This window comes from Lepisosteus oculatus, chromosome 12 (genome assembly GCF_040954835.1).
Source record: "Lepisosteus oculatus isolate fLepOcu1 chromosome 12, fLepOcu1.hap2, whole genome shotgun sequence".
NCBI classification, from domain to species: domain Eukaryota; kingdom Metazoa; phylum Chordata; class Actinopteri; order Semionotiformes; family Lepisosteidae; genus Lepisosteus; species Lepisosteus oculatus.
The window spans coordinates 18,424,122-18,448,610 of NC_090707.1; the positions used below are offsets into that span (position 1 = coordinate 18,424,122).

The following is a 24,489-nucleotide window of genomic DNA, read 5'->3' on the forward strand; positions in this document are numbered from 1 at the left end:
AAAAGTACCCTTCCATTGCTGGAAAATAACGTGACAACCTGTCATCAATGTATATAAACACAAATATGACTATATAAGTGGAAAATTACTGTGCTGTACAGAATGTCAAAAACTGTTTGGACTCGCATTAGCCATCAGTTCCATTATTTCCCCCTGCCCTCTAATTTATTAGAAGTTAATCAAACCATTTTAATTAATAAAATACGATACCTACAGTACACTTGTGTTTTCGTGGGAGTTTCCTAATCAAAGTTGGACATCATTAAATATGTTCTGGGCTGAAGACAAGTATTTAGAGTCATAAACAAAATATCTTATTTTAACATAAAAATGTGCATTTCAAGAAATCCTAAGAAGATTATTCACCAAGACAAAACCATTACCAGAGCCTGTTCTGGTATAGGCTATGTTTTGTAATATTGCTTCAGATTATTTCTAAAATTGAGATCCATGCCATTAGTTGTTCTTTACTTTTCCATATTCGTGTTGTGATTCTGTCTCCGCCTCCTTCAGAAATTTAACACTTATATATGCTAACAATCCTAAACACATACGAATTACCTCAATTTATACAGAGACTTTGGGGATAAGTAATGTGTAGTAGTGGTAAGGGCTTTGGACTCTTAACTGGAAGGTTCAAATCCTAACTGGGTGACTCCTGTTTTGCCCTTTTTAGAAAAGTATTTCAACTCAAATTCTTCAGTAAAATGGTGAGCTGTATGAATGAACATTATTCCAGTAATTCACCTTTATTAAAAGCAACAGCCAAATGATCAATTTCACATTAATGACTATTTTTTATAATTACTGTACTATCACAGAACAGACACTATCTCAAAATATGAAATGATTACACTAGCCTGTACTTCGTGGCTTTTTCTGCATATGAAGGTGATCGAAAATATATAGAAAATTAGAGGAAACATATATACAGTAACTGCAACAAATTCACCACAATCAGAAATTCTACAAACTTTTTTGTAGCAAGCACACCAATATTTTACAGACATGACACTGGGAATTCCATTATGCTAATCAACATTTGTAATTATCAGTCAATCTACTGTTAAAGTCACAGATTAGTATTGCATGCTCTTCACTAGGCTGCAGATGCTGTTGTGTATGATTCAGTTATATTTGTTTTGTAAAGCCTGAATAAGCATGTGCCTGTTCACTGGTCTCTGAGTCCTACATAATTCATGCTGTCCTATCTCAGACCATAAATGTTCAATGTTAGCACCAGACTTGGTGATTCAGACACAACTGGCATTGGCACAGTATATGAGCACCATGAGGCTACAACGTTATGTCAAAATGAGACCACATTATCACAGAACAGACACTATTCCAAAGACTATCTTAATGAACTGCGGTTCCAGACCCAAGTGTTGTTGCACCTTGTAGTTAGGTTGCCATTAACCTATGTAGCAAATTCATACTCGCCACTAGACCATTGCACTTGAACATACACTGTTCCACCAACTGTGCACTACTTATTTTAAAAGAATTTGCTCACATAATATAATAACATTACCCTGACTAAAAGGGCCATTAGCTGAAATATGTTTGATTCACTGAATTAGACTGTTACTGAATCACAAAATTGAGTGAGTCAGTAAATGATTTAGACGATACTGAATCAGAGAATTAAATCTAAGCAAACACAAACATATTTAAGCTAGAGAATGTAACGGCACCAATAAAAACCAAAAACCAAAATTTCTGAAAAAAGGCTAAAATTAAGATATAATGCAAAATAGATAGTTTTGGTAGTATCCCTTCTTCCATATGAAACTATTTTAAGAAACAAGACTCTATTTTTATGAAAATCATAGATGAAATATCACATATATAAAAATGAGGTGTTGAGAATGTAGCTTATTTGTTATAGATGGTTGTCTGCAGGGTTAAAAAGAAGTAAAACAAAATTAAAAATACAGACTACTGACTATGAACTACACTTATTTAATTATACCAAATTAAACCAAAACTATTTTGTTCTAGTAGTTGATTAGGTAATATAACATGTTGACATCAAAATGAGATTTTATTTATTAATATCTCAAGAAAGGTAAGATGGAATTATTAAAGGAGAACTAATGAAACATTAAACAGTAACTTGACAATTGAAGTGTAATTTCTGAACAAATTAAATCAAATAATAGTTATCAGCTAAACTTTTAACAGTGTACTAAAAATCAGCATTTAACAGTAAAACCAATATCACACCATATTTTCTATGGGACGCACAACTGAAGTGGAATTGAAAGACTGATTTGGATCACAGAGATTTCAGTTTACCTATTTAAAATACTTCGTTAATACATTATCCAAAATTTTAAAGACAAAATTCTGTATTCTTCTTGTAATTGGTGTATACTGTACAGTGTTTGAATGCTCTTATCAAAGTCTGATGTAATTTTTGAAAAATAACCAGCAAAATACATCCTTAACACAGACATTGAATCCAAGTACTTTATTAATAAGGGATTATGTGTTTTATGGAGTTCAACAATTTCTGATTTCATCATGTTTATTATATCACATTTAACTCAAGTTTCCAAGTTCCTCCCTTTTCTCTCTGAGCTCTCAGTTTGGATCTGAATCATTTTCTGTGTTCCCCCATTAGGCTCCAAGCTCAAGTCTTCTCACTGAACTGAATGACTAAGTGAATCCAATAAATAAATCATCTAGGAAACTGGGAATTCATCTGTTTTATTCACTGAAATTATTCAATTAAAAAAACAAACTGTGAACAACACAGCTCTACAGTATACGGAAAACAGGAAAAGACAGCATTTAAGAAGTAATTATTTTTTCATTGGAAATAAGTCAGTGAAAGTAAACTTCCTAACCACAACAAGTCATTATTTTAAGCATATTTGATAAGTTTTATCTTAGATCATTTTTCAACCTTTGACTTACCAGACTTTTGAGAAGATAAAGCCACAACTAAGGCTGGATCAATCTCACAGGGCAATCCTGCTGCTGAAGAAAGCTCATACACATTCATTGCCACCTGTTAAATTCAAGAGTTAATGATACATTTCCTGTCTAAAATTAACTAATAGATAATAAGCCTTTAAGCACAATATACACTATAGTTATTATATTAAATCTAAAAAAGATTCACAGTACAATATTCTCTAAGTATACCTATATAATTATTTTCATACAACAAAGGCTACAATCTGAAAACGATGTTAAAAAGAGTTACAAAAAAACATTTATAACGTCAGATTTGGAGACTGAGGTGATAGCATGTTCTGATTTGCTCATCTATGTGTTCATATTTTTGGGGGGAGTAAGGCGGAACATCCGTTTACCTTCATATCAGTTTCTCTTGGAATGTGATCCTTGAAGTCTTCGACTGAGCTTACAAGAAAGGGAATGTGGCAAGACAACACCTGCAGTATGGCAAACCAATTAGAACAAATTGAGAAATGATTCTATTTTATGGTGTGCTTTTGTTAATTGGTTAGCCTTGTGTGGATTGAACATCAGAAAACAATAAACACATACGATATCTACTACTTAAAAACATGTTATCATACAGTTTCAGGACAATACAGCTACTAGATACAGCATTTAAACTAATCAGAGCAGTAGATTATATGTGTAGAATTGAAACCTACATCTCTGAGTGCTTCTTGTGCCAGTGAGCGGAATGAAAGTATCACACCGATAATGGTCATCCTCTTCAAGACACTGTCAACTGCTACAATACCAATAAAAGCAAGACTTTAATTGCATGGTTTTTAACTTAACTAGGTAATATAAAGCATTAAGTACAACAGCATTGACATAAACATACATAACATTAACAGCAACAACAGGAAGTATGGCACAATACTAATATACCAAAAGTAGATTCATTCATATAATAAATAATAATAACATCACTTTATTAACCCTTTACAATTTCTTGCATTAGGAATTATCTTTTTGCATACTCCAGCTTGCTCTCCATGAGACATACAGACACACAGATAGGGAGAGAACCTGGGGTCAGAGGGCAGGGTCTGCCATTGTACGGCACCCCTGGAGCAGTTGGGGTTAAGGGCCTTGCTCAGGAGCCCAACGGAGTAGGATTCCTCTGCCGGCTGCGGGATTTGAACCGGCAACCTTCTAGCCACAAGCGCAGATCCTTAGCCACAGAGCCACCGCTCCGCCACATATAGGTTCTCTTTTTATATATTGCTTTTTGAACAGGACTGGAATACAATGTTACCTAAAGGATGATTTGTGTTTAAAACTTAACACATACATAATTTGATTTGATGATACTAATAACAGCTATATGTGTCACATTCTCTATTCCTTATCTGCTTGGCAGTTTCTAATCCATAAAGCATTTTATTGCCAGTGAAATGTTCAGATGCTGCTTAATACCCACATGTAAGCTTCTTGAACAGTGCTGCCATCTGGTCTGGCTTGTCAAAGCTGGTCCTCATTTGTGTCAGCACTTCAACATTATCCACCACCAGTTTCTAGAGAGAAACAAGGCCTCATGTCAGACATCGTGGCAATAAGGGAATAAGGCAAAAAGAATCCTGAGGACTTTTCAATTTGGAAAACAGGAAGCAGCAGTTATGAGTACCAGATGTGCCTGCTATTCTGTTTTCTTAAAGACATTTAGATCCATGTAATTGTACATTATGGGTCTCTTGGCTCAAAACAGACAGTTTTAAAAAATGACACTATACATTTCTTCTTCTATTACACCAGAAATTGCACACACTAATCAACAGTAGCAGAATACTGTTTAAAGTCTCTGGAAATTAATCTGAGAAAAAAAGGCTGTCTACTATTTCTACAGCAAACTGTACCCATTATAAATAAACAGGGAAGAAAGTACGATTTTTAAAGCAAAATGCCAAAACTTAAAAGTAGCTGAATTTTACAAGAGTGCAGGTGGGTAGCTGCATCAGCATGCACAGGCTGCAAAGGAACAAGTAATAGGTTTATTCCATGCTGAAAAGAGAAGAAAGAAAACACATTTCGGCCGTGGAGCCTTATTCAGGTGTGATAAACCTATTACTTGTTGAATTTTACAAGAGTTCTATAAAACTAATTGACATTACTATACATTATATGTTTAAATAATACATATAAATCTGGAATAAATACAGTTATTCCAGTATAGATTAAGAAAGCCAGGTTTCTTAGATTTCCAAAACAAGGACATATGTCCAATTACTCAAGTTGAGATCAGGGAGATCTTTCTCTCCAAATACCCCTCTTAAGGCATCTGCATCAATCATAAACATTGGAAGGCCCAGCAACAGAGTTGGCAGGTGTAATACTATCGAGCACCAAACCCACCAACCTTAAAAAGACAAAATAATCTGAACATGCAACAGGAATCCAAAGTTGCATCTGACAACCCTTTCGTTCACCAGGACAAAACTCAAACTCTACATCATAACCACCTGCAAAACATGCATTTACCCAGCATTACCATTCTGGCTACATTGCATTATCTGCAAACTTTAGATTTGAATTTATCATTTAACTCTTAAAACCTTAACACATTTTCATATAATAGGGTCTGCTGGTATTAATAGGATTTATTGATACAACAACCCACAATAGAGAGTAGAATTAAGACATAATAGCAGAATTAAGATGACGCTGCTTTCTTGTTTAATTTCCAATATGAGTTTCAGTTTGAAAATAGGAAGCCAATGCATTTCAATGGTGATACTCCCACACCACTACCTTTTAAAAGATGATCATTACTGCCAATTGCTGAATAGGAACCATAACTTTACCTTGAGTTCTGCCACCTGCGATGAGATGTGCCACATGAGACTTTCACTGAGAAATTTCATTCCATATGGTCCCAGCAACTCGGAAAGAGCCCTCATTTCTGTGGAAGAAACATGAAACATGCAACACTATTTGTCAGTGCATGGAAGCCTAGTCACCAACTACAACCACTAGGATGCTAGCTTTCTTATTCTACATACCAATTTTCTCAACCATTTAATTAGTAATACAAATATACTGCTGTTTCTCACCAAGCATCATTAGACACTCCCAGAAATTCTGTATATAATTTAGCTTTAACTATCTCTTTCATTTAATAACTTTTAGTTTTTGGCAGCCATCAAGCAGTGATTACTACATGTTTAAATACAAAGGTTAAATTTTTATGCCCATTATTTTATTTCTAAAATAATTTAGAGTGTGGCTCAAAAATATCTGGGTAGTTGAAAACTAAATAAATTAATTTCTAATTGTCATAATGATCAATACAACGCACATTTTATTTTTAGATAATAACATCCGTTCATTTGATCATAATAGGAACAAAACATTCCTTGTGTTTAAACAGTGATTTCAAGTGACCAAAACTATCGGGACACATGCAAATTAAGTACATTTCAGAGTGTTAAATATTGTTGTTTTTTTTAAATGACCATCTGTCATGTTTTGGTAAGGCTTTGCTGAGTTCCTGCCTATTCTTTGGATGTTTTGACTGTGATTTTGCTAACATTACTCCAGCACTCCAGAGATTGTCAGTGCTCACACTGACAGTTGTTTTCAGGTTTACCTTAATAGCTCTGATGATTTTTTTTCATATTTTTGGCTGACTTCATTTTTTTTGCCTTTGTTGATTAGTAATAATAACGTCAGTTTTTTTCTTCCTTGGTATATTCCAAATAGTTGATCTTGGCACACCCAAGTTCTATTCTGAGGTTCTTATTGATTTCTTTCCTTTTCAGCTTCAAAATTGCCTATGCTTCTTTAACAGTAAGGTTTTTGGTTTTCAGTTTGAGATTTGACAACAGACTCCAAACACTGAAGTCAAAGTGAGAAAAGTTAATAGGATATTCACAGCTCTTTTATTGGATAAATAATAAAATAAGACTTTATTAATCCCATAGGGAAATTGATGCCTCTTTACTCAACAAATTACCTGACCAACAAGAGAAAAATGTCAGCCAACTGGCCCGATTCTTTTACTCCAATGCTATGAATTTCATTCACTAAACAGGGTAGAATTTAACTATTTTGTATTTAGTTCAATTTAGAAGTTGTAGTGGTTTTAGTTTATAGCTAAAAGCTTATCGTAGGCTACATAATCACATGCATGGTATATTATATCTTCCAAGATTATATTTCTGTGCTCCATGAGGCTATAACATGAAGATTATGAAGAGGAACATTTTGGCCACATCTGTATCTATTAATCTTACCCGATATGTCTGAGTATTCTTCTGCATTAAATGTCAATTCATTCTCTGTAGGCAAGTTCACAAATGCTTTCATGGCTGGAAAGTATGCAATGTGTCCATTGCTTACTTGTCTCAGTAACGTTTCCAAATACCTATAAAAAAAGATTTTATAAGATATAGTTATTTGCAGCACTAGAGCCCTTTTGGAATTGATCATTTAATTGCTACTACGGAATATTTAATTCTAGATTTTTTTCTTTTAAAATAAAGACTGAAATGATACTTGATAGGTATAGTGCCTTTCAAAAGTATTCAAACCCTTGCACATTTCATATTTTGTTGCTTTAAAGCTGTTACATACACAACCAACCCAAAACCACCTAAGTGAAACTGCAAATTGTAGCAAGTGTTTTTGTGATCAGCCAAGTCAAAATTTGAACTCTGTGATCTAAATGTAAAGCACGGCATTTGATGCAAACCTAACTCAGTCAACACCATCCCTACTGGCAAGCGTGTTGGTGGTGCCATTATATCATAGTTCTGCTTCTCATCAGCAGGGACTGGAAAGCCTTTCAAAACTGATGGGAACACAGATAGTGCAAAGTACCGGCATCCTAGAGGATAATTTTCTGCTGACCTAAAACTGGGATAAAATTTCACCTTTTGACAGGACATTGATCCAAAGCACAAGGGCAAAGTTACACATGAGTGGTTTCAGAGCAGTAAACTGAATGTCCTTGAGATGCCCATTCCAAATCCTGACTTAGATTCTATTGTGATCAGTGTAAAGACTTGAAATGTGATCACCAAGCAATTAGTGAGATAATCTGTTAATATAAATATGCACAAATTGCATCAACACATTATGAAAAGTTGGTAGCGACTTATTCAAAAAGATCTGGGACTGGAATTGGTGAAAATGGTGCTTTCACCAGATTCATGGGTATCAACACTGATGCATTAATCATGCATTTTAAAATGGGCATGCATCATTTTGTAATTTCCGAAAATGTGGTGCCATAGAAATGGTCTGAGTACTATTTCAAGGCACTGTTTAGCTATTTCCAGCAATCTGCTTCTTTTAGTTTTCTTTTCTTTCTTTTCTTTTAAGATGCATCGGTTCCATACACAACAGATTTCTCCTAATACTTACCAGTTTGTGTACAGACTGGTTATTGTTGGTTCTCCATGACTATCTAAGTGCTGTGTCTGCTGCAGGAGAACATTGTTAAACACTCTTGTGATATCAATCTGTACATAGTTTTCAATGGACTGCAGTACTGTCATGTAGGCCCTTACACTGGTCAAAAGTTCTGAGGGTTTTGCAATTTCTTGTGTTGCCTGATTGTACATAGTCATCCCAACAATGGATCTAGAATACAGAGAAGAAAAAATAAACATATAATCCTTCTGTTCATATATTTGAGAAAGTACATTTTAACATATTTATCTCCATTTGAAGATTAAAGGCAAATGAGCTTTGAAACATGAGAATATTTTCCAGATAGTGTACACTATGGGTACCTTCAGGCTCAATGTTAGACATAGCCTGCTACAATTTAGAAAGAACATTCCAGAAAATCAGGATAAAAATTATAAAGATAAAAGTATATTAATTACTTGCCATTGCATGACAAAAGTAACAAAAAACCTAAATATCATTAGTGAAGCAAATTCTGAATAAGTAGCATATTTGCTTTCAAACAAGTAAGCTTGTTTGAGTAAGGTCCCCAAGGATAATAACATTTTAATTCCTTCCTTGACCTGCAGGACAAAGGAGCAGTAAATAGGTGTAATAAGCCCACACAGGACAGGAAAACTGGATTACCTTTGGGGTCCAGTGCTCAAGAAAGAAAACCTAGCCAAGCAACTCACGTCACAGCCTTGAAGCTGAGAGTGGAAAATACCTGTTATTCATCAAGCTTTGTTTATTTGGTTGGATAAGTTCTTTGCTGGACTGCAATCAAAAGTCACTTTACTAATCAAAACTGCATCTCACTCTCCAATAAATACAGTTAATTAAAAGGTAAACTGAAGAACAGAAAACAGGGGGATTATGCCACTGAGTGAGTTTGACAAACAAAGATTGTAAACCATGTTTTTAATTCATGTTATACGGTACTTATTTCTTGGTAAACAGGAGAACCCTCTTTCAGTTTCCAAAATTCCCAGTACCGTTTCAGATGCAAAATGCAGTTTTCTCTCTTGATATTTAAAATGTAACTGCTTTTTCTGACACAGATATACATACTTGGTAAAGCGGATTTCCAGATGTGACGTCAAATATTCCCTTGGAGTGAAGGTGTGTTCCCAAACGATCATATTTGGTACGTAATTGATAGAGAAACACAGTTCTGACAGTGCTGTATGCAGCTTATCCAAGCTAAAAAATAAAACACATATTGAAGAGATTTCCCTTGAATTACACTGTAGATCAATGATATTGAAATAAATTAACTTTCAAACTATCTTTTAACTTCAAATGTTCAGTTCAATCACTCTTTTGTAAAACTCTCTTCTCTAACACAGATGAAGACTTTGGGATCGAGGCTGGCCTTTTTCACAGTTCAGGGTCATTAGTTAGATAAAATACCAGCAGGATCACAGGTCACAGGGTAACATGACTGCCAAGCCATAAAGAAAACCAAACCCAGGCTTCTCTACTCACTGTTTTAAAAAAGATGTTCTCACCAATTAAATTAAACACGTACACTTTAAGATAGATGAGCACTTACTTGGTAACAAGAAGCCTGTTCTTTCTCATGCTTTCAACTCCCGGCTTCTCTCGTTCAGGTTCTCCTTTCTTCCCAGTCTGCTTTTTAGACTTCTTGTTCACCGCTTGACTGATGGTTTTGGCACAATGTTTTGGCAATAACTGAAATGGCAGAAGAAAAGGATTATCTTTATCAAAACTTTTATAAGAACTCCGCTGATTAACTGGATTCTGGGCATTGGATGGACAAGTCTGGTAAATTATGAGCAAACCGCACATTCATTAATGAAAAGAAAATGAAATAATGTCTTTAACAACACCAGACTCTCCTAAAAACAGAAAACGGTGAAGGCTATCTGATTAAAAAGTACAGAACATGAATTGAGCTTGTTATTTTAAACTAGAAAGAACTGCACTATCACAGTACAATGTATTTCAGTGGAAAGTACATCACTTAGTACAATAACTTGAATTCGTCACAAGCATTTGTACTGGAAAAAAAATATAATGATATAATTGAAATAACTGGTACAGCGTTTCTGAAGGTAGTACTTTGAAGAATATAGAAGCTTGTCAACTATTTTTAGATAGTTGTTCATAATGATTTTGTGAACAACTTATGATTTTAAACCAGTGCCCTCATTACATACTCAATAGTGAAATTAATAGTTTGCATGACTGTGCATACATATGCAAAGAAAGCAAACCAGAAGAATAACCACATGTCTGACCTACCTTTTATTTGTACTTACATCCAAACAGAGCTTAAAGGAAACATGGCATTCCTCAGCCTCTTACCTGGTCACTAAGAGTGCACTGCTCTGTGCAAATGTCTGTAATGAGATTCCGGGCTTGTTTTGCCATTTCATCCAAAAACATGTTACACAAAGACAGACTCCGGTCTCCAATATGATGTCGCTATTCAAAATAAAGAATAATCAAGATTTTGGGAGTACCAGCACCATACATTTCTAATTTATTGGAATAAACAGTGTAAATAATGGAGATGACTAAGAACAATCACTCTTATTAAGAATTATGTTTTCCATTCATTTGATGTGACAAGTAATTGTGTACACTTTACCACCAATAATTTCAAACATGTGGCTAATTTTACAGATTTACCATTTTAATGCTTCTAAATTGAATCTGAAACTTTTAGTCAAGTTCACAAAATACCTTTTAATACTTAAAATACATTAAGAATATAATTTTACTGTTTTGCATGATTTAAAAAATACAGAACAATAAAATGATATATTTTTCCCATTTACTTTAATATGAGGACAGATGCAAGTTACAAATTTGAACACTTTTTTTTTTACTTTTCGAAGGATCAACAAAACCTGCGCTGCCAATTAGCACTCATCTGTAAACATTTCCCACTGTTTTTTCTTAAGGAACTGCTCTTACTATTATTTTTGTGCTTCCTTGAACTAAACCCAGATACCTTGCATTTAAATGTACTGGGACAGCACAGTCAAAACCATTATTTTTGCTTTACAGTCATACAATTTATATTTGTGATCATGAAATTAAGATTTTATTTTTGGGTAATTCTATGCATTAATTTGATCATAGAACTAAAACATACTTTTTTACTTTTTTTAAGTCACCATATATTTCTGTGAAAAAAGTATTTGCCCCCTTTAAAATTTTCTTGATGTTTGCATATTTTTGGCACTGAATGTTATCAGAGCATCATAGGTTGCTATTAATATAAAAAGTAAGACTGATTGAACAAATAACACCAAAGATAGGTGCTTGCTTCAGTTATTTCAAGTAATTCAACATCCAGTGTCCCTGTGTGAAAAAAGTTCACAAACCCTTAGATTCAGTAATTGGTTGCACCACCAATAACTGCAACCAAACACTTCCTTGTGATGATGATCATTCTCTTGCATTACTGTGTAGGAATCCGGGCCCATGCCTCCATGACAAACTGTTTCAAAACACTTGGGGGTTTTCCTGCATGAACTGCTTGTTTCAGGTCTTGCCACATTTCTATGGGGTTTAGCTCTGGACTTTGACATGGCCATTCCAAAACATTGAATTTCTTCTTCTTTATCCACTCTCGGGTAGACTCGCTTGTATGTCTGGGATCATTGTCTTGCCTGCATGACACAACTGTGCTTCAGCTTCAGCTGATGGACAGACTGCCTGATATTCTATCCATCCATTTTCTTACCCCTTTATCAATACAGGGTCATAGGAGAGCTGGGGTCTATCCTGACAAAGAGTGGGCGCAAGTCAGGATACGCCCTGAATGGGAATGCCAGTCCATCACAGCACTAATGCAGAGGAAAAACAAGCACACTCTCACCACAGGGCCAATTTTCTCAAAAACCAATTAACCTACCAGAATGCCTTTGGACTGTGGGAGGAAACTGGAGCACCCAGAGAAATAACACATACAGTGAGAGCATACAAACTCCACGCAAATAGCACCCCAAGAATTGAATCTGGAGCCCCACCACTGCGAGGCAGTAATGCTTAACACTGTGCCACATGTTGCCCAGATAAACTGATATTCCCCTGTAGAATTCTATCATACAAAACATCAGCTTTCTTCAATGACGGAAAGTCATCAACGTCCTGGAGCAGGAAAAGACATACCCAAATCATGACACCACCACTACCATGCTTGACAGTTGTTATGAGCTTCTTATTGTGAAATGCAGTGTTTGGTTTCTGCCAGATATAACAGCACCCAGGCGGGCCAAAAAGTTCCACTTTTGATTCAACTGTCCATAGAACGTTCCTCCAACGTTCCTCCAAGTCTGTAGGGTCATCCAGGTACTTTTTGGCAAACTTGAGACGAGCATCAAAGCTCCTTAGTAAGCAAGCAGTAGTAAGTGTAGTCTTCTTTACTACTCTCCCACAAATCCCATTTTTTCCCAGTGCTTTTCTGATGGTGGAGTCATAAACACTGATTTTATCCAAGGGCAGAAAGGCCTGCATATACCTGGAGTGATTTTGGAAGAACGACCACTCTTGGGAAGGTTCACTACTGTTTCAAAATCTTCTCCATTGCAAGACTTATGTGTCTGACTGAGGATACATGGAGCCCAGATCTTTTGAAATAGTTCTGCAACCTTTTCCAGAGTGACAGGCATCAATTACTTTTTTTCTGGAATATTTTTTGAGCGGGGCATGACATGCCTCTTGATTCTATATGGTAATTCACTATGATAAGAGCCAAAGTTCGTGCGTTTGATATAGAGGGGGCTGATTGTTTAATAAGGTATTTACATAACCGATCCTAAGTTATCCTTTTAAATGAATTAATTGAACTAAAGGAGCATTATGTTTTTGCACAGAGACACTGGACATTGGATTACTAACAAGCACTAAACTGTGGTGCTATGTGTTCTCTCAGACAACTTTCACACATAACTAGGTCCCAGATAAATCTCTGATGACATTCAGTGGTAAAAACATGCAAAATCTCAGAAAAAACAAATACTTCTCTATGGAACTGTATTTACCGAGTAAATTCTCATTAAATAAGTCAGTAGTTTCCAACACCACCTTCATATTTTATCATACATTTAGGACAAAACTGACATAATTATGACAAAATGAGCTATGTACTTAGCAGAAAGAGAAACCATCAGCATAGGTAAGGAAAAATAGACTTAACTTTGGGTTTAATATGACCTTTGTTACCAACTCCCTGATCTTTTTTCTGTTACTATAAACTGCTCTGATTTTTTTGTGTGCTGGGTGGAAATATTCATGGAAACTTTTAGTGCTTTTCCAATATAAATAAAGTTTGCAGCTGTCTAAAGCTGTGTAGAGTGGACATAGGAAGAGGAACATTTCAGAGGCATGCTGAGAAAGGGAGTTTCATGTTTGAACAAGGGAAATCCAAGCTTTACATGGCTCAATAAATCTCTTTTATTCTTTTAAGTGCTTTCAGATAGTTTTTTTGTCAAGTTATTTTGTGCCACATGAAAATGCACCATTTATTTTTGTCCTGGCAGTTAACTAATTAGAAGTAGCAATCTTTCCATATAGAGCACTGCACAGCTATGGAAGAACTCAAATGTTTTCCAGGAATGAGAACTATTTAGTGTTCCATGAACAACAAGAATATTTCTACTGAGGAATGAAAACTCCTTTGTGTAGAACTCAAATCCCCAATCTTCAGTGGTGTACAATTAACATTGTAACTCAATAAATCATCTTCAGCCTTTTGTTAAAAAGATGATTTTGCAATGATTACAGCTTTGAAACTCTATCTGACTTTTCTGATATGATGTTCTAGTTACATATACTGCATTTCCTTTCTGTATTCTCAGTATGGCATCTTCCTGCTCTCTACGGAATGTCACTCTACCACTGTGAGATGAATAAGCAGTACAGGACTTTTCCCACGTTTTCCATTTCCATTCTCAAAAACCCTACCACCAAGATTATCAAACCATTTTTTTTATTTTACTTGTATAAAACAAAGGTGATAACATCACACAATCTCCCACATCCAGTAAAGCATGGGAATATCATGTTGTGAGCTTCATATTCAACATGAAGGATATTTTTATGGGAAAGATTTTTTGCTGTTGCCTATCCCAACACTAACCAGGCACAAGTCTGCTTAACTTCTAAGATTAAACTCTAATCAAACACTTCTTAAAAACAAATAAAAAAAAATCACAGATTTTTCAAATATAAATTAGATGACAAAACAAGACTATTATGCAATTTACAACACTAAAAATGTTATTTGACAGACAGATATATTTTTAAGACACCATAAGGGTGAAAGAGGCAAAAAGATCAAGTGACGTATAAACAAAATGGTAGAAGAAAAAATATGGACTTAGATGACTAGAAGAAAGCAACGCATCAGCCTAATAGAAGTTATGGCACAGATCCACCTACTGCATGTCTGATATTCTCTATTTTGAAACATAGCATGCCTTCTCCTGGGTGAGTGAAAGAAGAAAGATGGAAGTGATTTTTACATTGTAATCAACCATGAGTGGTGTTTTGGATCTGTTTTTTGAAGAAGTGCCACACTTTAGAATAGAGTTCCATAATGAAACAGCTAACAATCACACAGAGGCACAGTTAAGATAAACTCTAGTTTGGCTGTCCTACCTCTTCTGGGCACAGTTCATGGGTACAGCTCATGAAATGGGTGCAGACCAGTGGGAAAGAAATCGAGTATCTAGATTGTGAAGGCAGCTCCAAACATTGCTGGAACATTTTCTCAAATGCACGACTGTAAAAGCTATCAACAAAAAGAAAAAGAGATGTTGGCAAATTCACAGCTCCATCTGTTTAAATCATAGTAAATCCTTTAAAACTGCTTCCCTGATTTGGTCTAGTATAAGGCTACTGAATGTTCTATATTTACTAATCTTAAGTCATTTAATTTAAATCACATACCCCTGCATATCATGAAGCAGCTGAAACATACTCATGTATTTAAAGATTATCTTAAAAGACACCCGTTAAATAACAGAAACATTCCTGATGCACTCTATTACTAATTTCCTTCCTGATGTAGTTGTTTGAAGAAAAAAACATTGTTTAATTAAACAAACAGTAACACCAAGTGATAAATATTAAACATTTTAAGTACATGAATGCCCTCAACATTCCTGAGCTATTAGACCCCAAACAGTTTCTAAATCGTTCTTTAAAATTTGATTTTAGTGCAGCTAATATGAATTTGAAAAAAATTGTGCTTTATCCATACCAGAATATAGAGAGATCCGAGGTTTCCACTAACATTTCCACAAGTGAATCTACCATTTTAGTGTGAAAAATAATAGTGTTCATCATCTTTCCAAGTTCTCTGTGGTCTGCCAAACCCAGGGAGGCCTTGGACACACTTGTGTAGGCCTGTTAAGAAGAATAAATACACACTTAACAGATATAAATAAAATAATGAAGAAAAACTACAGAATAAACTACAAAATTGAATTAGGGAATGGACCAAGAACTACCTCAACTGAATCATAGATATTATATCCAAAATGGTTTCAACAATCATTAAGACAAAGGCCAACAAAATATTACTTTTCGTTTTTATACTCTACAAAAAAATATCGCTAAATCCATTTTTATTGGTTTCTGTCCACATTTCTGTCCACATCTGTCCATATGCACAAATGTCATGGCTACTTGAACACTCTGTCCAAGGCAGTCTAGTTATTTTTGCTTCCAAATGGTTTTATTAAAATAGCAAATCTTCAAAACACATCAAGAAAAAGCTTTAGTAAAGTAAGTAAAGGCAACATAAAAGAAAACAGTTGAATGACTTGATTTTATAGAATGAGAAATTCTATATCAGCTGCCCTCCATAGCTATTTATATCCCGATGAAAAGGGAAAAAAAAACAGACAAATTTAAAATTGGATATGTGCCTTACTTGAAATATTCTAAAAATGTTATCCTGTAATCTTAACAGCTTTGCACAGAGCAAAGTCAAACTTGTCATAAATGATTTAAATCCCATAAACATGAGAGTCACATTTACTCATACCCCATGTAGGTAGTATTTTGCAAATCCTGGCATAGATTACACTGACAAGATGCCTCCTGTAGTGTGCTATGAGCTTCTGGTACCACTGAGTTTTTTTTACAATTCCTTCAGGCAGACTGAGAACTAGAGATTAAGATGGTCAGTCAAGAACATTTATTTTGTGCTCAGTCAACTATTTCTTTGTTAATTTCGATGTATGATTTGGACCATGTTCATAAATGAACATTCCAGTGTGGCAATATTTGAGCTTCTTCCAGAGGTAGCCAGGTGTTTGGAAAAAATGTTCTGCACATGTTGGAGTTCATGATTCTCCCTATTTTAACAAGGGCTCCATAGATGTAAAACAACCTCAAAATATAATAATTATTTTTTTCTGGGTATTTTATTTAAAAAATACATGGGAATAAATGTGAACCTTATGTTATCTAACTGCAAATATGACTTTGCTCTGTGCAACTACAATACAGGTTCAGCCTGTATTATTCAAGTGTCTAATCTACACGTTATCTATATGTTATATGATGTTTTTGCTAATGTTTCACTGGACATGAGAATAAATTTGGAGGGTGGCTGTAGTATAAATCAACTCTTTACAATCATAAATCCTTTATAAGACATTCTTTTGGAAGAAGCAAAAATAACATTGGAATAAAATATCCCAAAAACCCCAGATCAAACATGACCTGTTAGTTTTTCATAATCACTGCCAACTAAAGAATTACGTACAGCCAAAACAATACTACATACCACAAAAAAACAACAACAAATATTTAGCAGGTGCTAAACCCAAATTATGTTTTTTTTTAATAATTAGAGAGAAGAGTGCATTTTTGCAAAGTAATGCATTTAAAGTCTTACATATACTCCTTTGTGGGCAGCTAAACCAACACTGAAGACATGGAAACAAAAAGCTTAACAGACTATACAAGTCCTTGACTTCACAGCAAATGGTGTCACAGAAAAAGGTAAAAAAAAAAAGAATAAGAAAAAAATGGGGAGTTTTTGGTGATTCAACTAATTCTTTTTGAGGATAGGTGGGTGCTGTTCCTGCTTTCTGGTAGTTAAAACACTATCTGTTAAAATATAATTACACTCCAGCCAGTAAAACCAAAACAAAAAGAAAATATTTAAGTGGTCTGTAAAACACTGGAATTATCCATTACGACCGTCAACTTTTCACTTTCACAGACACTTTTGTCAGCACTGTAGAAGTACTTATGCAGACAGAAGTACTTATTTATGTAGTACTTATGAAACCAGAAGCTAGTTCAAAGAGAAACTGGTTGAAACATTACAACAATCAAACATTGTCTGTGGAGGATAGAACTCAGGCTTTACTGGTGAAACTAATTTCAGTTTTAGATGCTTGTAAATAATTGAACAATGAAACTACGTATAAAAAAACAAAAGTTGTTTTTTTGTTAGTGCTTTCAGGTGTTTGAAAAAGTTGCCTTCAACTTTTAGGGGATGACAAGAAGGTCTTACTCTTAAAAAGGTCTTAACAGATTAAAAGTGGTTAAGTATTTATTTGTCAAATAGAACACTGGTAGAAATTTCTGTCTTATTGAAATAATAATAAAAACATATGTTCAGCGAATTCCCCTCCTTCAAAGCTTTGGTAAGTGCTATTTATTTCAGCACTGATGGATTTTAATATGTACAGCAGCCAAAAATGTATCAGTCCATGGTATATAAAGCTGTTCTCACACAGGCATTACAGCTGTTCTTAAATTGGCTTGAACTGCATGTTATTCTGTTTCCAATGATTAAAGGCTATTTAAATTCATACTGTGCCCTAGCAAGTAAAAGGTTCTTCAAATACATAAAAGAATGTTTCAGATACTTGCTTTCCATTATCTGTTGACCTTTGCTAAGATAACCCTGTGAAAAGAGGTTAGTGCAAAAGCTGCAGTGGTTCATAAATAATTTAAAAAAATGATTTGTACAAATGTGAGCAGATCTCCTGCTTTATGTTAGATTCTTCTATCCCAATAAATAAATAGGAGCTCTTCCAATCGAACAGTTTCTAACACTACTGTGTTTTTTTCTCTAGCGCTTAAGATCAAATAAATATCACTGGAAGCAAAAATACATTTTAGGAAGTACTAAGCAAACCTGAAAGCTGAATTCTGTCACCCTATACTAACAGCGGTCTGAGAAACATTGGTCACAGAAAATAAACTGTCTTTGTAGCCCTGCTGGGAATCTATAGCTCAACCCAGCACCAAGAAGCCAAACTCTATTGTGTAATGAGCCAAATATGAAAATGCTATTTTATTCCTTAGGGAGAGTGTTCTGATTTAATTGAGTACAATTAAAAAGAAGATAATCACATCTTTAAAGAGTGTTTTTTAGAGAATTTGACAACATTTAAAAACACCACTACTCTCACAATTCATATTGCAACACTCAATTTAACATGCCAAGTTTCAGGCTTCAATAATTTAGAAGCTAAAGTAGAACACACAGAACCCCTTCTTAAAGATTCATTATTAATTGCAGTTTTTTGTTTTTTTCATAAAATGTTAAAAAGTCTTACAGTCTTTCTTACAGCGATTCAAAACTTGCAAAAATTGCAAAGTAAACCAAGGGTAGTCGAAAAAAACATGGAAAGACCTTGGTGAATGATGTACACTAAGTGGATAAGAAGAAAAGGCTTGCACACTGGTGTAGTGTATCATTTAATTAAGGAGATAACATCCCAAAACAATTGTCTATGAGATTTTCTCATAAATAAGGCTAGCGTGGCTGTAAGAGGAGACATCAGAGACTTTAAAAGAGAGGTGATTGTTGGGGCAGGAGCTTTAGTGACCAAGACAGCTTAACTTCCTCATGTTTCACAATCAATGGAGTTTATGGTGAACTGAAGTGCATACTCCAGGTCCAGAATCTGTGGATTAATACAAGTGCAAAGCAAAACTGGTAAGGAACTGCAGATCAATTGACTGTACAAATCAACCTGGATCTCAAGCACTCGGTTTCCTCAAAAACTGGTCTGTTGAAAAGTCTACAGAGTAGCATACAGATAGCAGTTTGGTTTCTGCACTGAAACCCTTCATCACACCTGGCAATGTACTTTTAAAGGTTCAGTGGGTTATGGAACAGGGGAGAAAAGTGATCTGGTCAGATGAATCATCCTTCACTATGTTCTTGACTAATGGAACTTCTAGAACTCTATAGCCCTCAGTGTTCAGTTCCAACAGGGAGGGGCTCTGGTGGTTTCACAATGACACAAATTTTCCTGGCATGGTGCACTCATTCTATTAGAAGGCAAAGTCAATGCCACTTATTCCTACAGGAAGAGTTTCTTCCAAAATGGCAGTGCCCCCCTCCACAGAGCATGTATGGTTGCCCAGCGGTTTGATGAGCATGACACTAATGTCATCCTTATGTCATGGTCTTCTCAGCCATTGGATCTGAACCCAAATAAACATTTATGGGGTATTCTAGAACAATGCCATTTTCCATCTCCATCAGCTAGGCACGAACTCACTGACTATGTCATGGAAGAATGGTGCTGCACCCCTTTAGGAGCATTCTAGATGCTGGTAGACTTTACTCCACGACACAAACAGGTCACAGGTGGTGGCCCAAAGCCCTGTTAAGTGACTTTACATTGAGGTTTCCATTATATGTCCACTACCAATATATGCTGTCTTTGCGTGACACCACTTGTGACTTACCTGCAACCTGAACCAATCCAGTCGCATACCTCTAAAATCAAACACCTCTCCATCCTCAACTGAAATAAAGAGAAAGAAAATGCATCGGATACAGAATCATGTTAATAAGATTAGTTGTATTAAGAATGAGATGATTATTTTTACCTAAATGGTATAACAAATTAAACATGTAATCCCCCAGACAAGCTCTTTCTATTGCTTGCAGTTACAAACTTTGAAATATTCATTCATTTAAGGCAATGACAAAAAACACATCTTTCCACTTAAATGTATACTTAGCTTAAGATAGACAGATGGTCATACTGAGAAATCATACTTATAGTTTACAAAAGCAACTTTAAATACATCTCTGCTTTTAGGGAGCTGGTACCCTCAAGATAAAAGATGCCCAAAATGGACACATATGACATTTTTTGACATTCCATTATCCAGAAAGGAAGCCATAATCTAGTGGTAAAATAAACGTTAAATACTTCTCATCATTATACTGACATTCTCTTTTATAAAACAATTGCTATCTTTTCTTATCCTTTGCATTATATCCTGGAAAAAAGTATTGATAGTCTGATAATAAAACAGAAATGCATAATACATAACCTATTTGCAAAACATGAAACACATAAGGTTATTTTTCATAATTCCTGAGCTTATTTTCTAAAAAGCTGATTGCAAACATTACAGTAAAATGGACTCTTTAAAACCTTAGACCTATTTAATAAAATAATGAATTACATCAGCTTTCAGTCTGTTTCCTTGATCTACAGAAATATACCTTGTTTCACGCTGAGCGAAGTCATAGTGTTCACAAAGGAAGACATTATTATTGATTCATCTTCAGGACAGACAGACAGGTTCTAAATTTAAAACAATTTATTAGAAAATTTATATTCAGTTGTAAAACATATAGCAAAAATATTTTTTTTAATTCTTAAACTATAGATATTTCAATGATCTTAACACTTAAAATCAGTACTGAAATACTTGACCGCCATCTAGTGGTAAAAATTATCTTCACCCAAAGCATTGCTGATTTTACTGAAAAGTTTTTAACTGAAACTTTCCAGCACAAAAATACATTTCAGTTTACTTCTCAACTTATAATTTTAACCAACAATATATACATTTATAATTAAATACATTTAAAGTAAGCAAACATAATTATAACAAATGCAAATTTCACCTGAACAAGTTCATTCAGTACAACAGCATCAAATCCAGACAGATACTGCACATAGTATCGCTGCATCACTGGTCCATATTTTCGCACATGTGCTCTTAGCTCTTCCATGTAAAATATTAATTCAGCAATATGCCTAAAAAAGCAAAGTAAATACAATATGATACTGTATAGCTGGATAAAGTCAAGAGTTTCATGAACAAGTAATATTTGTAGATGCATTTAGAAATTCATGGAACTGATTTAAAAAGACTGCATTTTCAAAATGTAGTAAAATGTAGCATTGAACAAGCAAGTCAACCTACAGTATAATTGATTATATTTCCACAATGATTTAGCAGGATGTTTTAAGATACAATTGTATTTTTTATTATGTGAAACTCATGTTTTAAAAAAGTCATTTTTGTAATTAGAACAATCTTTTAATTGTATCTAATTCTTAAAATTATATGTTCACAGCATTTAGTTGTAATTCATGTCAAAGTAACACTTTATGCAGCAACTAATCCATCTACTCATTGAAATTTGCAACCATATTTTAATTCGTAAACATTTCAAAACTTCAGCTTACTTATCTATGAAGTCATCTGTGCTTTTCTTCTGGATGTTATCTGCATGCCGAAGAAGCCAGATGATTTCATCCCGGGCAAAGGATAGAGCCATGAACACAAACAGTGCCTGAGAAACAAAAAACAGTTTATATGTAAATTTTCCAGCTACACTGGAAAATATACACTGACAATATTAACTATAATTTTAAACTTAAGTATAAAAGGAAACACAGAAGACTGTATTACTCTAACAATTTGTAAAATTGTGTTAAAATTAAAAAGAAGGGACAAGCTAAATATCACATTACAATTGTGGGTACCTTTGGGCCCAATAACCCAGGCTGGTCAGCAAGAACTGTGGCAAGCTCTTTTAAGGCAGACCTTAAGAACTTGCGCCGCTCTCTGTGCATGGAGCCCCTTAAAAACAATTACATTTTAAACATAAATTAATTTGTAAGAAGGATGCATATCATATTAACATACTACATGTAATTTTAACTAATGTAATGTTAATTTAATGTTTATGATTCTGTACTTCCCTTCATAAAGTATATAATTAAGCATTTTTCTGCAGGATATTCCTTATTTGTCATACGTTGTGCAGGAAAAGCAAACACATTCATCTTAGATTTAGTCTAATTCTGAAAGGAAAATGCTACATAGGTTAGATTCAGTTAGGAACACACATGTTCGGGAATATGTCATATCTAGGCTTGATGAATCATTCCTCAACAAGTTACTTCTCAATTACGAATGTACTTCACACTATAACTTATACATTGAAACATACAGTATATTCAGGCATAAGCTTAAAAATATTAGAAACACTCCAAGAACATTTTCTGTCAATACGTTGATTCATTTTATGCATTAAACTTTTTAATCTTAGCATCTTCTGTTATAATGCTATGAAATCGCAAGTTTTCTACAACCAAGACAATTCAAACTAATTGATGTGTACTTACGCATGTGATAAGGCAGCCTCTTTGCATTCTCTGACGTCATTGATACGTTTGTTGTAGCTGCAAGAACAAAAAACAAAATTACATTAAGTCTGCGAAAACAAGGGTAACAGAATTTGTTCATATAAATAAGAATGAAAATAATTATAGCAAACATTAAAACAAAAAAGGCCTTCACTGAAAAAACGTAAAAAATTTTTTAGAAGTAACCATTCATTACCCTGAAAGTTCACATTCTTAATTAAAATATATAGAAAATAAGTGCATACTAATTGTGTTTTAAAGGTTTTAAACTTACTACTTCACAATACTGTATGTTTGTGTAATTTGTAGTGTAAACAAAGAGTTGCGATGTCTATGTTTCAGACATTATTTTTTTAGAAGATATTAAATGTTTCACCCTCTAATGTTCACAAATAAGTCTTCCACAGCTTTGTGAATGTGGAAGACTTCATCTCTGAAGAGGCACAGGCAGGAACTGCTCTGAAGGGCAAGCTTCCACAGATTGAGTGCAGCTGGATCACTGCTCAGCACACCATGGCACAGAATAAATCCAACTACAGAAAGAGAAATCCATTCATGTTTTCCAAAAAAATAATAAAGGTTTGTTATCCTAATAGATACCTAAAACACATTTTTTGTTAGGCAGTCTTTCAAAGATTTTAAAAAATACCAAGAATGTAAATCTAGACTCAAATGTTATCATTGAAATGGGTCACTACAATGCAGAGTACAGCATACACTGTAGAAACTTTTTGTCATGTTTCCTTTATATTTTGAATAATATATTTAAGAAAAGTACATGGCTAAGCTTGGGTCAGGGTTTGGTAAAAAAAATAAGGACATTCCATAAAAAGAAAATTAAACTGCTTTTATTTCAGTATACTGTACCTTGTATTTACATTCACTATATACAGCATATGAGCTTGTTTTAAAACTCAGTTGATTAAAACTGCTAAATCCTGAAAGAAAACACAACTCCAATAGGTACGAGTACTACAAAAACATCTGCAAGGCACAACAGTTTTACAATATGAAATTCCCAATATTTGCTGTTTCTCAAGTTTTGGGGAAAAAGACATCCTAAAAATCTAACCAGATTATCCTTACTATATTTTGCACTCCATTAGTCCCCAGGTATACAAAGGGTCTTATAACTAAGAATAAACTAGATTAGCAGAAAATGGAGGATTCCTGTGGAAAAAAAGGACACTATTTTTGCACACGGTCCACTGGGATCTATATGAATTGGCACGTGTTAAAAGCAGAAGCGTCTACTATTTGCCTAAATTGACTCATGAGGAATCAACTCCATATCCCTTTTATTTTTTTTATTTGCTTATTCAACCATACTTATGCATAGCATATCAAAGTGTTTACTTACAGACAATCCATTTCTCCATGGCATCCAGAGAAAGATATTCACAGGGCATCTACAATATACAAAAACCAACTGATTAGCAATCTGGCAATCCATGTACAATTCAGACTCTTGATAAAATTTAACAAGAGAATAATCAACAGGTTTAATCAAGGGGAAACGTGGTAAAATTGTAAAAAAAAATGATTTCAAATAATACAGAACATGAAAGGGGCATGATTTTAACATTTTAATCTGCACTTGTCAGCAGCTACTGGCAATGTTTCCCCCACATTTTCACAATAAGCAGATTTACATCTAATTATGTTCTGATCTACACATAAGCAGAAAAAAAATAAC

The 24,489-nt window shown here is 34.4% G+C and overlaps 1 protein-coding gene across 4 annotated transcripts in view; it reads right to left on the reverse strand.

Annotated features, from left to right (window-relative positions):
• Window positions 1-24,489, reverse strand: part of nckap1 (NCK-associated protein 1) — a 46,485-nt gene that overhangs the window by 5,695 nt on the left and 16,301 nt on the right. For all 4 annotated transcript variants that reach the window (XM_015358952.2, XM_006636479.3, XM_015358951.2 and 1 more), the window contains 20 exons: window positions 24,154-24,202; window positions 23,170-23,326; window positions 22,773-22,829; window positions 22,128-22,224; window positions 21,828-21,934; window positions 21,260-21,392; window positions 20,852-20,933; window positions 20,080-20,138; window positions 15,608-15,753; window positions 15,004-15,136; window positions 10,696-10,815; window positions 9,920-10,059; window positions 9,436-9,567; window positions 8,338-8,556; window positions 7,206-7,336; window positions 5,775-5,872; window positions 4,397-4,490; window positions 3,636-3,718; window positions 3,327-3,407; window positions 2,926-3,019 (listed from right to left, as the gene is read on the reverse strand). In XM_015358952.2, the coding sequence (XP_015214438.1) occupies window positions 2,926-3,019; window positions 3,327-3,407; window positions 3,636-3,718; window positions 4,397-4,490; window positions 5,775-5,872; window positions 7,206-7,336; window positions 8,338-8,556; window positions 9,436-9,567; window positions 9,920-10,059; window positions 10,696-10,815; window positions 15,004-15,136; window positions 15,608-15,753; window positions 20,080-20,138; window positions 20,852-20,933; window positions 21,260-21,392; window positions 21,828-21,934; window positions 22,128-22,224; window positions 22,773-22,829; window positions 23,170-23,326; window positions 24,154-24,202 (2,212 nt within the window). The remainder of the gene's footprint in view (window positions 1-2,925; window positions 3,020-3,326; window positions 3,408-3,635; window positions 3,719-4,396; window positions 4,491-5,774; window positions 5,873-7,205; window positions 7,337-8,337; window positions 8,557-9,435; window positions 9,568-9,919; window positions 10,060-10,695; window positions 10,816-15,003; window positions 15,137-15,607; window positions 15,754-20,079; window positions 20,139-20,851; window positions 20,934-21,259; window positions 21,393-21,827; window positions 21,935-22,127; window positions 22,225-22,772; window positions 22,830-23,169; window positions 23,327-24,153; window positions 24,203-24,489) is intronic.